Here is a 13262-nt window from a genome sequence, read left to right as displayed (position 1 = left end):
TCATCCTCACGGCCACCTATCGAACCAAGGGAATAAAGCTATCACCAGTTATCGGCTCTTGAGAAAGGAGAGCAGAGGATAACGTCCGCTGTCCATGGAACCAAACCTGAACTGTAATTCAGAGGCCAGAGAAGAGGCTGCTTCTGTGGCGATATTAGATGCAAAAGCCACGGAACCCAGGCTTCCCGTGACCAAGGAAAGCACTAGAAACCATTTAAATCAATTAAAGATGGCAGGTGACTGAAAGTCAGAATGCTTCTGAGAACGAGAGGAAAGGGTCCACGGGCATGTGACCATGTGGAAGGGGTACCACGGTATATCATCACAGAAAGAAGGGGTAGAGGGTGCAGACTCACCCGTGAGGAAAGAAGCGGTGGCTGCTTTGTTTTCACCTTTACTTTCCCTGAAGTGATTGTATTATTTTCAACTTCCTTTAGAATCAAGTGTAGTCACTTGAATTTTCCCTCCCGTATCCTGTCACCAAATGTTGCCGTGCCTGACATAGTGTGTGCCTGTCTCTTGTAGGCAATACTTCTTCAGTGACATCATATTCCATGTAGAGTCACTCTGTCCGTCATCTTTACAAGTTCATACCTTGACACAGGTCATCAGTCTGGTGAGTTAAATCCTTGGGAAGCTGCCACAATTCTGGCCATAGGTTTTGTTGGTCTATTGTTTCTAGCCAGTTACTGCTTTGAATAGAAACCTCCTTGGTTTAATAAGTGTAAAGACTGTACAGAAACATGGGGCTTTGTGTATAGAAAGAGGGGTGGCTTAAACAACAATTATGAATTACTAAATCCACAGGGTGGGCTGGCAGACCGGAGATCCTGAAGGAACCGAGGTATACGTCATGTCTGAGGAGTCTACTGTGGAATCTGTCCTTGCTCGAGAGATCATTCTTTTGCTATATTCAGGCCTTCCACTTATCCAATGAGGTCCATACACACTGTGGAGGGAAATCTGCTTTGCTCAGAGACCACTAATTTAAAAGGCAATCTCACCCACTACCAAACCCTCGTGTTTATTCAAAATAGCTAAACCAAAGGTCCAGGTGCTTTGACACACACTTAGAATAAACTATCACCCCAAAGCCCTGAACTTGGTAGGATTTGAACCTTGCCCTCCTTCCTGTCAGTTGTAGGCCAGACACTCACCTCTCTGCTCAGCTCTTCTGAGTGAAGGAGAACTTGAAAGCAGACCTACTCCATCCCTAATTCAGCTTCATTTCTGGTTTCGTTCCCCAAATTCCAAGGGCTGTGATGACAGGAAATCAAGGCCCACACCCGCCCTATGTGCTGTGTGACTGGGGTGTATCTTTGGGAAGACACTGGGTACATCTGAGGCTCCATTCTCTGCTTTTCCCTGGTTTCAGCGGCTCTGGGAGGCCCTTTGGCTTCGTTCAAAGGCTCTTCTACCGCTCGTGTGCAGAGTATATTGTGGGCACTGGCAAAGGGCTAGAAATGAGGCATAACTTGGTCATCCCCAGTGTTAGAATCCTGTGTTACGTTTTAATGTCTTGCAACTTCCAAGGAAATATTTTTGTTCTAGCATTTACAGTGTGTGTGCCTATCACTCTGTGTGTGTGTGTATATGCATGAGTTGTATGTGTGTGTTGTGAATCTGTATGCATTATTCTTGTCTATATTGTGTATATTGTGTGTTGTGTGTATGTGTGTCAGTGTGTATTGTGTATATATATTTGTGTAGTAGTGTTGTGGGGTATTAGTTTAAGATGTGTTACATTTGTTTATGCTGTGGAAGATTTGTTTTAATTATGCAAAGATGTGTTGCAGAGAAAGAGAGAGAGAGCATTGGTTGAAACTCAGGACCATGAGTGCTTGAACTTATGATCCACTGACCAGGGAGGCTGGGATTCTGTGCTCTGCTTCCACAGCCTGAAGATGAGCCACCTGCTTGTCATCCGATAGCAATACCCTTCTGAAAAAGGTTAATTTTGAAGGTTGATTAATTAGTATGGCAAGTCTGAGATTGTGACAAACTGCCCAGGAGGAGAAGAATCGGCTCTCAGGCTGTGCTCGGAGCAGCCCAGGCAGCCCCTCGTTCAGACTTGCCCTCACCGGCCACTTCTCTGTTTATGCCGAGGCTCTGCTGGGCTCAGCATCTCTCTGTCTTAGCAATCCCACCGCCTCCATCATCTCCTCCAGTCTGCTTCTCCTCTCTCCCCTTCTCACTGGGCCTTCTCAGGGATCTCTAAACATATTCCAGAATAAAAATCCCACATGTTTTTAACTCTCATTATCAGGCACAACCTTCACAGAACTTTTACAGAAGCCCTGTGGGAAGTGTGAGGTTCACTTTGTCCTAATGCAGCCAGCCCCATGCTGGGCTCCAAAGCGTTGGCTTAAAACTCCAGGACTCAGCTGGAGACCTTTTCGAGCTAAGTCAGGTCTAGCCCACGCTGGTAACTGTTGACTCTAGGAGTGGGACCATCTTCCTTTTTCTTCTCTTTTCCATTCTCCCCCAACCTACCCATCCTCATCAACATCCTCCATTCCCTCATCCCATCCCCAGCTATATTATCGCCCTGCTTGAAGGGGCAAGGATGTAGAAGGGCACTGACTGATTTGGAAATCAGCCTGACACTTCCACCTCGCCCGTGTAACTTGTCTCTGTGTCGCTGTTCTAGCCTTTGATGCTGTGTGGGGGTCTAGAGCAGAACCCAAGACACTCACACACTTCCTGCGTCATCTGTGTGGGCTCTTGGTACACAGAGAAAACATACATGAATGTACACGTCTCATTTTATGTCTTGAGCTTATTTAGGAATTAAATCTCAATATTCTTAACCTCTCAGTAGATTATCTATTGCTAATTTTTTAACTTGCTGACTTCTCTCACCTTCTCTTCTCTTCCTCCAGGTACCAAGTCCTACAGGTTCCACACCACAGCTAGACTGAGCATCACTTGTCCCTGATCTTTAAGTGTGGTGCTCTCCATCCTGTGGGGAGATATCAAGGAGACTACATATGCTTTAGGGGCTCCATGGTCTCTGAGGCCAGGAAAGTAAGGTTTACCTCATCCATGGCCTCTGCTACAATGTTCCCAAAAGCAGGGGCATGAGACAACCAGGTATGAATGCCCCTATCCAAGACATTGACTCAGCACAGCGACTCATAGTGATTGTCCCCAATACCTCCAAAAGCTACCGTCCTCCCTGGAAGCTGCTCCAGAGAAGGGGGCTGTCAAGAGGTATTGTCCTTTAGAGTCGCATCTCTGGAAGCTGCTCTCAAGAAGAGCCTGAGAGTTTTCCATTAAGAACTTCTAGATGGAAGCCACTGAATTGGGGTTTGGGGAGAAAGCCAGAGAGGTATCATGGCCAATGGTTCCCCGTCCATGACATGAGTCCCTTGCCACCTGGGGACATGCTGTTGGTCAGATAAGAACAGTGCAATGGCACTTCCATTAAGAACGGCCTGCATGTGTGACAGTGTACCACAAGGCTGCATCATCTAACAACCTTACAGCCGTCTTAATCTGACTCACGTAAAGCACGCTGCGTGGTGCCCACCCAAGGCTGGCAGCACGGAGGGGTGTATTCCTCAGAGTTTCCCCATAATTGGGTGTCACATGACTGTGCTTCTGTTTGCTAAATTCTATGTGGGGCAAGGAGACAAAGCAAACCCATGTCTGGAAAACATGTCACGAGGTGCAGTGGTGGGGAGGACCCCATGGCGTGTGTGGAAAACATGAAACAAGGACCGAGAATCCAAAGCCATTCACCTTCGCTCACAAGTGATTCTGCCATTCACAAACCAGATGTTTTAATTAAAATGCTGCTAAGAGAAGCAAATCAATTACCAGCTCCCGTACACGATGATTTATTCTATCGCAAACACGGAAGAATGCTTATGAGTAGCATGTAACTGCTTGAGGTGATCAGTTAGCAAAAGCTGCTAATGAGTAGCCCTGTTGTCAAGTCAGACAAAAGACACCCTGGGACTCCAGACATTATTGTAATGCGGCACTTGGTTCTGAAAAGCCAGCTAATCTTCCAGCATAGTATGATGGAGGGAACCCCATCTGAGCAGACCCAGTCCACACGGCCACCTGTCTTCTCGAAGAATGGAAAAGCAGAGTCTCCCAAACCAGAAATGACGGCAGCGTGGGAATGTTCACAGAGCCCGTGTCCTGGTCTTGTATCGGGAAGAGGAGCATGACCAGGGTTTGTTTCCCGAGGCCTTTCCTGCAAGCCCTGTGTTCACTGTATGAGGGCCATGTTGCCAGCCTGCGTTCTTGTGCTCTCTGTGAGACGCCAGGCCGGCTTGCTCTTGACCACACCCGCATTCATTTGCAGCGCTTCAGGTCCAAGGCCTTTCCCAGGGCTGTTGATTTTCTTCCCCTCACTCTGGCTTGGTTTGTCCTCTCCTCCCTTACAAGGACAGCCTTTCACTGATAGCACTGGACACTGGCTTATCAGTTCCATGCTCCCCTGAATGCTCACGTGGTTCGTCTTATAAGTGGGAGTCTCCTGGCTGCTAAGTCTGCGAGGCCTGAGTCTAGAGGGTTATAACCCCGTGGTGCTGAGGAAACTGTCTCGGCTTGGTTCCCATTTCCGCAATCCGTGTGGGATGGATGGTTCTCCACTGATGTGGATACAATGCTGTTGTACAAGTGTGCACAGCTCCCACACAAGCACGTAGGATGGGAAATATGGATTTGGGGTTTCTTTGTCCCCTGCTGCCGAGTCATGTTCTCCTCCTGTACGGACACTCCTGCAGAACAGGCGTGATATAGTCCCTCAGGACAGAGGTGCTGTTGATTGGAGTCCTTTTAGTGCCTGACCATGTAATGATCCGTCACCAGCCTCGGGTGTTCAGACCCAAAACACCTAAAGCCTCTCCCGATGCAGCTGGCCACTCACAGCTCGATCACCTGGGCATCTCTAGAAAGGAAAAGAAACGTTGGAAGCCTCACTGTTAAGAGTGACAGTGGCCTTACAGTTGGCTTTACTTGCTGCCAGCACAGTGAGAAGGTGTGAGGAGCTCAGCGGCAGGTGTCAGCACCATGGGGTCTCTCCTCGAACGACACAGAAGAATGCCTGCGGTCCATGCTGAAGCCAGATACCAGCCATGAGGTCGTTTCTGCCAGCCGGACCCAAGGCCACAAGACTCCACTCACGTCAATATAGTGTTGGGCACTCCAGTATTCACCAAAGTGAATCAGAAAGTGCCCGGGACTCATTCCTCGGGGTTGATTGGGCTATTTGGGGGAAGCATCACTGTATATGAAGACCGTGTTTAGATCTGGACAGAGGCTGAGCAGAGCAAGACAGGGCCCTCGGCTCCACATCGAGAATTGTTTGCTTCTGCACCAACAGAGACGGGGGGGGGGGGGGGGGCACTGACCATGGATTTTTTTTTTCAAATCAGGAAAACAAAAGAAAAAATGAAGGCACCAAATCAGGCCCTGACACAAACTCCTGACCTGGCTCCATGCTGCCCTGTAAGCTGTAAGTTGAAACGAACCCTTTCCTCCCCGTGCTACTTTTATTTGTGGTCTTCACTGCCGCACGAAAAAACAACCTAGGATGGGGGGTGGGGTGGAGGTGATCTGTCAGGAAGAAACCCATTAGTTTGTAAAATTAATATACACTAATTAAACCATTAAAAAGGAAAGATCTAATGAAGGAAGCGGGGGCAATTGAGAAGGAAATCTAAGAGAGGCATCCAATGCTGTATAATGAGGGCATCCAGTGTAATATATACTCAGTGACCAGGTCAGTGAAGTAACACGAAAGACCGTAAACATACAAGGTATTTAAAATACTTGGGATTAAATTTACAAGAAAGGTAAGAACCTTATGAATAAAGCAAGAGGGCTTTCATTGAAACACACAAGAACAGACATGCTAAGTGTCTTTATAGCAAGACCATGGTATGTATATCCACAGAGAATGCAGCCATAAAGAATGAAGAGAACCTGTGGCGTGCAGAAACGTGAACAGAGCTGGAGGGCATGGTGTTGAGTGAAGTAGCTAGACACAGAAAGCTGCCACGTGTTCTTGAACACAAAAAAGTGGTGTGGAAAACGTCAGCCTGAATACAGACGACTGAATACTAGAGGTTGGGATAGGGCAAAGCTGGGTTTGCATGTCAGATGCCTGGACTGAGGCAGCATACTAAACCCACTAAGAGTTGTAATTAACACATTTACTAATCAAAAATAAAATATACTTTTCCCATGAATTTCTGGCTAATGTTACAATGAAATTAATCAGCTCCAATCTAATGTATGAAAATTATATATCCCCAATGAAATACCAAGACATTTGTTTTTATAATAAAATTCTGAAGTTGACTGCAAAGTCTTGCTTAAAGCTGCTAGAATTAAACTAGCAAACATTTCCCTGAGGAGCAAGTGCAGTGTGGGTTTGTTGGGGGGCGGGAGGAGCCAGCCTGACAGATGGCAAAGCACATCTGGAAACACAGTGTGGTACCTGCCCATTACTGACCACAGGTAGCCAAGTCCAGAAACATCCAGCCATGCATGGGAACCAAGAGCAAATCAGATGATGGGAATAGAGGGTGGGACCAACACTGCCATTTGTCTTCTGGTTTGCTCTTCTTTAAGATTTATTTTGTGAGTGGTACATATATGTGATATATGTGTATGTATACACACACATGTGTGTGTCTTTGGGGGTCAGAAAAGTGCATCAGATCATCCTGGAGCTTGAGTTACAGAGTTGCAGGCAGTTGTGAACCACCAGACATGGGTGCTGGCAACTGACCTCAGGTCGTCTGGAAGGGCAGCCAGCACTTACCTGCCCAACCATCTCTCCAGCACCATCGTTCATTTCTGAGACAGGAACTCACTATCTAGTTCTAACAGGGAACCCTGCCAGCACTGGGATTAAAGGTATGCACCAATGCTTTTAATGATGTTGTTATTTGTATAAAAGACCAAACTGTATCAATAGCTCACCTCACACACCAGAATGAATACTAGCGAATTAAGCAAAAAAATTCTTAAATATCACAAAAATATATCTGAATAGATGTAAAATATAATCTGATATATACATAACATAAAAATATCATGATTAAATATAAAATTAAAACTGATTATATGTGAATGTTTAAAATTTAATACGTTTTTGTGGAAGAGTCAAGGGAAGGGGTTTAGCCAGCCAGGAGCCACGGAGATGGTAGCCTCAAGCAGAAACATAGTAACAGTCTGGAGAGAAAGAATTTTCTGTGTTCATGTTGAACAGTCTCATCTTTGACTTTGGTCTTTTTTTACCTGTTCAAAAATAAACTAATGGTTTTAAATAAAACATTAAGCTCCCCTAGGCCATGAGAGCAGTATCCCTAATTCTGTATCAAATGTCAGCAATAATCACACAGAGAAAATTATTATTTAAATTGAACATATTGCTCTAGCTGTATTCACATGAAAAGCAAGACTCTATAGGCAAAAAGCGCTGAAGAGATTTCTTCGTGCTTGCTGGGCAGGCTGTACCAGGACACTGCTGGGATTCAGGTAGCATCGTGTGTGATGGTTGGAACTGAGCAAAATGGTAAAAATCCTGCTCTGGTAGAGAAATAGGCTCTCCACGTCAGAGGAGGCAACACAGAAACACAGACAGGAAAGCTCTGGAGACCTTCAGAGGGTTGCCTTTGCCTTTTACACATATACATGGAAAGAACCCAGGGAAAATGGCATGCTGGTGGCCATGAGTGTGATACAATCTGTCCAAATTTAGATTTCTAAAAAAAACCCCATAAAAATAGAAGGAAACTCAAGGAAAGGGCTGAGGGGTAACTCTGGATGAGAGAGGTTGAAAAGCAACCTGAGATACTGTGTGTGTGTGTGTATGTCTATGTATGTGTACTCATGTGTCTATGTGTGTGTCTGTGTGCATGTGTATCTATGTGTGTCTGTGTGTCCATGTATGTATACATGTGTGTATGTATTATGTATATGGGTGCATGTGACTATGTATTCTGTCTATGTGCATGTGTGTATATGTGTGCTTGTGTGTCCATGTATGTGCCTCTGTGTGTCTGTGTATGCATGTGTGCATATATGTGCATATGTGTCTATTTGTGCATCTGTGTATGTCTACATGTGTATATATATATTCATGTCTATGGATGTGTGTGAGCATGTGTCTGTGGATGTATGTGAGTATGTGTCTGTGTATATCTATAGTGTCTGTGTACATCTGTGTATATGCATGTATGTGTGTCTGTGTATATGTGTATGTATATGTCTATGTGTATGTGTGTCTGTGTCTATTTATGTGTATCTGTGTATATGTGTATGTGGGTGTCTTGTGTATGTGTGTTTGTGTCTATGTATGTGTGCCTGTGTATATGTGTATGTGAGTGTGTGTGTGTGTGTGTGTGTGTGTGTGTGTGTGTGTGTTTAATCTGGAAGGTGCTTCAGAACAGCCAGGATGTTTTCAATGGGGCCCATTTGTCTTCAAGAAATGATTTGTGCACTCCCCCTCTCCAGCTCCTGTCAGCCTTTGGTAGTTGGGAGGGCTGTCTCTGAGGTCATGAGAGCAGGAGAGCTGTCCCTGCCCCTCACCAGTTGCAGCAATCAGAAGAGTGGCCCCTGCATCTCTCTTGGGCAGCACAGTAGAGCTGGCCCTGGTTATGTAGGTATGTGTAAGGCAGGCAACCCTCAGGGCCTAAAAAGCAGGAAAACTTGTTCCCTCCTTGCTCCTTGCTGCATAGGGTAAACTAGCAGGGGTAACACTGGAGAGCTCACCCTGGAGAGAGCTCTGCTGGGAGAGAGCTGGTAGGCTGACCAACCCTGCAACCCCCAGACCCAGAACCAGGGCTATGTGTTAACCCATCCCAACATCCACTCCATCTATGATATACATATATGTGATATATAGAGTACATGAAGGGGCCAGTCCTGAGACTCCAAAGCTGAAGGATCTCCACAACACAAGGCAAAAACAAAATATCCAAGAGGAGAAGCAGTGAGGGCCCAGCATCGATAGTGTAGCAGAAAGCAGAGGCCTCGAACCAGGTCAATGACTCTTTGCAATGACACTTGCTAGTGAAGATATATGGACTAAATGATATATGACAAGATTTTTCTTCTTTGTTTTCTTTTCTCTTAAATTTTATGTTATTTTACAGGGGGGTGGTGCAAGGATCTTATCCTTCTGGTGGATAAGAAGGGATGGGGAGATGGATGAGATCAAGAAAGACACAAAAATATAAATAAAATGTTTTTAAAATAAAATACATTCCATTTACTCAACTTGGGATACTTTGAGCAACAAAGAATTATGACGGTGATAGATTAAAAAGCATTGAAGTCTAGTACAACAATAATCAATAAAAATAAAATATGGGAAAAGAGAGAAGTATAAAAAGTCCTTCCCAGTTGCCCCCAAAGAGAATGACAGGTATTGAATGCAGAGGAGGCACCAGGATTGTGCACTCAGTATTTTTGTAACCACCAATGACAACAGCTGACTTAGACAAGAGCTATGAATAGGTGAGATCAAAGGGTGAGGATCACTGGGGGTCAGGCTATGTTCACAAGCACCAGTCTTCAGCACATTGGCTATTGACAAAGAACTATATTGACAAAGCGTCTCTTCAGCGCTGAGGGCAAGAGATGGCTTCCTTAGCCAGTCTATCAAAAGACGTATCACCAACAGGGAGCCTGGCTAGAGTTAGGTATGAACTGGACAGTGTAAGATAGGCAACGCCCCGCCCTCCCCCCCAAAAAAGAACGGGACATTATACAATTTTAAACTTAGGCAGTTCGAAATGAGAGACGCCATGGGAAGAAAGGAAAAGGAAAAGGGAGCAGATAAGTTTTATTTGCAACTTCTCGGATTTTCTGTGGATTTCAAGATTTCTTTTTTTCAAACAGAAAGAGGACAGAAGAGAAGATGAGAGATGACTCCAGACCTAGAGTGGCCAACCCATGCAGGGTTCAACCCACGACTGCAAGATCGTGACCCTCAGCATCTGCTCCCAATATGCAGGCTTTCCCACTCTTGGACCCCCGCAAAGCAGTATGAGACGGCAACTGTCAAACACACTGAAGCCTGCTAACACAGAGTAGTGTTTTGGATTTTGCTTTCGTTAAATGAGCTAAACTGGCTAATAGATTGGCCACTGTCAAAAGGAAGGGTTGTGGGAAAACCAGACTCTCGTTTGGCTAAAGCCCAGTTCTCCCAGCTTTAATTGAGTAAATGACCACAGCTTTTCTTTTCGTATGGCCGAAGGCTCATCCCTTGCCAACTCTCCACAGTCCTAAAGGAAGGCTGTCCAAGTCCAAGGTCTCTAACTAGTGCCAGCACTCCAACTGTGGCAAGAGGAAGTGCCACAGCTGCCCCCAGGGCAATGCCAGCTTCCTTCCTGTGAGGACAAGCTTTGGAGCAAAGGAAGATGCTGTCTAAAAGTCTAGCGCAGAGCAGGAGGTGAGGCCAGGTTGCATGCGAGCCCTGACTCCTTGTGCTCAGCTGCTTCCTGGGGTCTCAGGTTGGCTAGCATCCCCAGACTTCATCTCGTGTTAGCTGGAGGAACTTGGTCACCTCCCTCTGCGGCAGTCATTCATCCCCTTCCTTCACTGCCCTTGGCGGCTACTTTTGAAGGTTCCTTTTTAAACAACTATTACAGCCCTCTTTCCCCCTACAGCCCCGTGCCTCAAAGAGTCCAGAACTTTCCCACTTTGTCTTCTTTCTGCAGCCTCTTGGCTGTGGTTCAGTGGGTGTCCCAGGAGAGTCCGAGCTCTGGGAGACTTCCAGAGGGGCGACCATCTGCACAGGCCCTCCTCCTAGCCCCAAGAGGATGACTGTGATCATCCAGCACCCTTCTCCTCTCCCAGACCTCAGTGCTAGACAGGAAGTTTCAGGACAAGGTTTCAGGGTCATTCCCTTAACCCAAGGCTCTCACGCCCCAGGGAGTTGAAACCTCTACAACATCTTCCCTCCCTACACCATGGACTAATAAAGCATCTGCTCTCACCATAAGACTCCCTCTCTGGCCAAACGGCCCACTGGGGTCCTCCTGTCTCAGGGTTCCTGGGCTCCTTTTGCTTCCTTTCTGTGCCCTGACACAATCTACTTCCCAGTGAATGAGCAGCCCTCCACACCGCCAAGGTCACACAGGCCCTTCCTGCCTCAACACTCTCAGAGGGCTGTCGCCTGTGACCCCTGTCGTTAGAGGGAACTCGTCTTCCCTCTCTTGCCACCCAGCACCTGTCTCATAGCCACATGTCCATTCATTCATTCCTTCATTCATTCATCACAGCCACAGCTCACGCTCTGTTCTAGGCACTGGGCTATCTGCTGGAGCTACAGCGATGGAAAGACAGACCTGGTCTCAAGGAGGTTACATTTTCGAGAGGTAAACAAACAAAAGGCTCAGAGTTTAATGACGTGTGATACATCATGCATCTATGGAAAAGAGGCATCGAGAAAATAAAGTCGGGGATGGGGAGATGGCCGTCAGTAAGTTCTCGAACAAGCAGGAAGAACTGTTTGATACTGGGCCGGGCGGTGGTGGCGCACGCCTTTAATCCCAGCACTTGGGAGGCAGAGGCAGGCAGATCTCTGTGAGTTCGAGACCAGCCTTGTCTACAAGAGCTAGTTCCAGGACAGGCTTCAAAACCACAGAGAAACCCTGTCTCGAAAAACCAAAAAAAAAAAAAAAAAAAAAAAAAAAGAACTGTTTGATATCCAGCACCCATCCAAAAGCAGGGCACACGCCTGTAACCCAGCACTGGGGAGGGGGCCACACGGGTATCCCTCCACCTTGCTGCCAGTCAGCCTAACCAAATCAACATGCTCTGGGCTCAGTAAGACACCTCAACTCAAAAGACAAGGTGGATAATGATTGGGAAAAATACCCAATATCAGTGTGTGGTATCCACGCGTGTGCACATGCACGAGTGCGAGCCTGGCACACACAAACACATTCACATGCACACACGGAAAGGAAAGAGAAGGGCAGTGTGGGGTGCTCCTACTTAAAGCGGGCTATCTCAAATCACTGAGGCAGAGGTGGAAAGGAAATGAAGGGCAAGGCTTGCACCCACCTGAGCAAAGGGCATCTCTGTTAGACCACAGTGAGGGCAAAGGGCAGGCGACCCAAGAAGACATGGGCTCCGTGCAGAAAAGCAAAGCTGCTGGATGCCAGTGGGGGAATTTAACCTGGGGCAGATTCTGATCATGGACGAGCTGCCAGCTTTATTCTAAGTACCATGCACGGATGGTTCTGAGCAGAGTGTTGAGAAGGACTCTAAGCCAAGCTGTGCAAAGACGAGTCTGGGCCCCTTTGGCTGCTGTGTTCTGTGGCCACTATTCTCATGCCCCCTACTGGTCCAAAGAAAGGAAGAGTAGCAGAATGCATTCTGTCCCCTATGGTGAGTTGGGGTCAGGGATGATACATACTGACTAGTCTGCAGTGAACTTACCTGGGGCTTCTCTTCCTGGGGTTTCTTGTCTTCTGTAGCATGGGGTCTAAACAGATAGAATAAATTGTTAGGAAGGAGAGCCTATGGCTCCTTTTCCTAGTTGGCATGCTTGTGGGAGTGGTGTGTCAAATTCAGCCCAGTGGATGGGCTCTAGGGTGGGCCACTCACTGGGAACTGGTTCAGGGCATATCTTACTGCTGTTGGAACTTCTCTGTCCATGGTCAGTCCCTGAGCCCCTTAGCTGGTGCACAGGCATGACTGAGTGTTCCCCATACCGCCCAAGGCCCATATCCCCTCTCTACATGCAGCCTGAACCTCCCAAAGGGGCTAGAATTCTCAGGAGAATGGAGGCCAAGGACTGTGGGATAAGGAGACAGCTTCCTTTACTCTTATTGGTAAGGAAACAAAATCAAAGCTAAGCCAGTGCCTGTGACCAGTGATGGCCATTTCTTTATGTCCCACACCACCCTTCCCATGTATCTCTACAGGTCATGACATATTTTGGAAGAGAAAAGAGCCTCCGTCCTCCTTGTCCTCCACAGAAAATCGCACCATCATCTTGGTTATCTTCAAGGTGCTTTGTGTGTGTCTTCCAGAGAGAGAGAGAGAGAGAGCTGCACATAAGCATTGCATGTTGCTATATAACTCACAGGGAAACTGCCCAGACCCTGCAGGGAGGTCTTCCCTGACACAGAGCAGGATGTGCCAGGCTGCCATTCACAGACTCACACAAACCCAGCCACATCCAGATCACACGCAACCACTCTTCCCTGTTCTGGGTATGACCTGCTCGTCAACAAACTGAGCTCAGAACCACCTCAGGCCCTCCTGGGATCAAT

The 13262-nt window shown here is 46.9% G+C and overlaps 1 protein-coding gene across 1 annotated transcript in view; it reads right to left on the bottom strand.

Moving 5' to 3' along the window:
* Positions 1-3882: 3882 nt before the first annotated feature.
* Positions 3883-13262, bottom strand: part of Tmem273 (transmembrane protein 273) — a 33201-nt gene continuing 23821 nt past the window's right edge. The window contains exons 4-5 of the mRNA XM_041663030.1: positions 12424-12469; positions 3883-4906 (exon numbers count right to left, since the gene is read on the bottom strand). Coding sequence (XP_041518964.1) covers positions 4882-4906; positions 12424-12469 — 71 coding nt within the window. The 3' untranslated portion in view covers positions 3883-4881. The remainder of the gene's footprint in view (positions 4907-12423; positions 12470-13262) is intronic.

This window comes from Microtus oregoni, unplaced genomic scaffold, assembly GCF_018167655.1.
Source record: "Microtus oregoni isolate MIOR12 unplaced genomic scaffold, Mior012 000013F_ref0000133, whole genome shotgun sequence".
Taxonomy (NCBI): domain Eukaryota; kingdom Metazoa; phylum Chordata; class Mammalia; order Rodentia; family Cricetidae; genus Microtus; species Microtus oregoni.
Note: the sequence above shows the minus strand (reverse complement) of the source record. Positions and strands in the feature narration are given on the sequence as shown.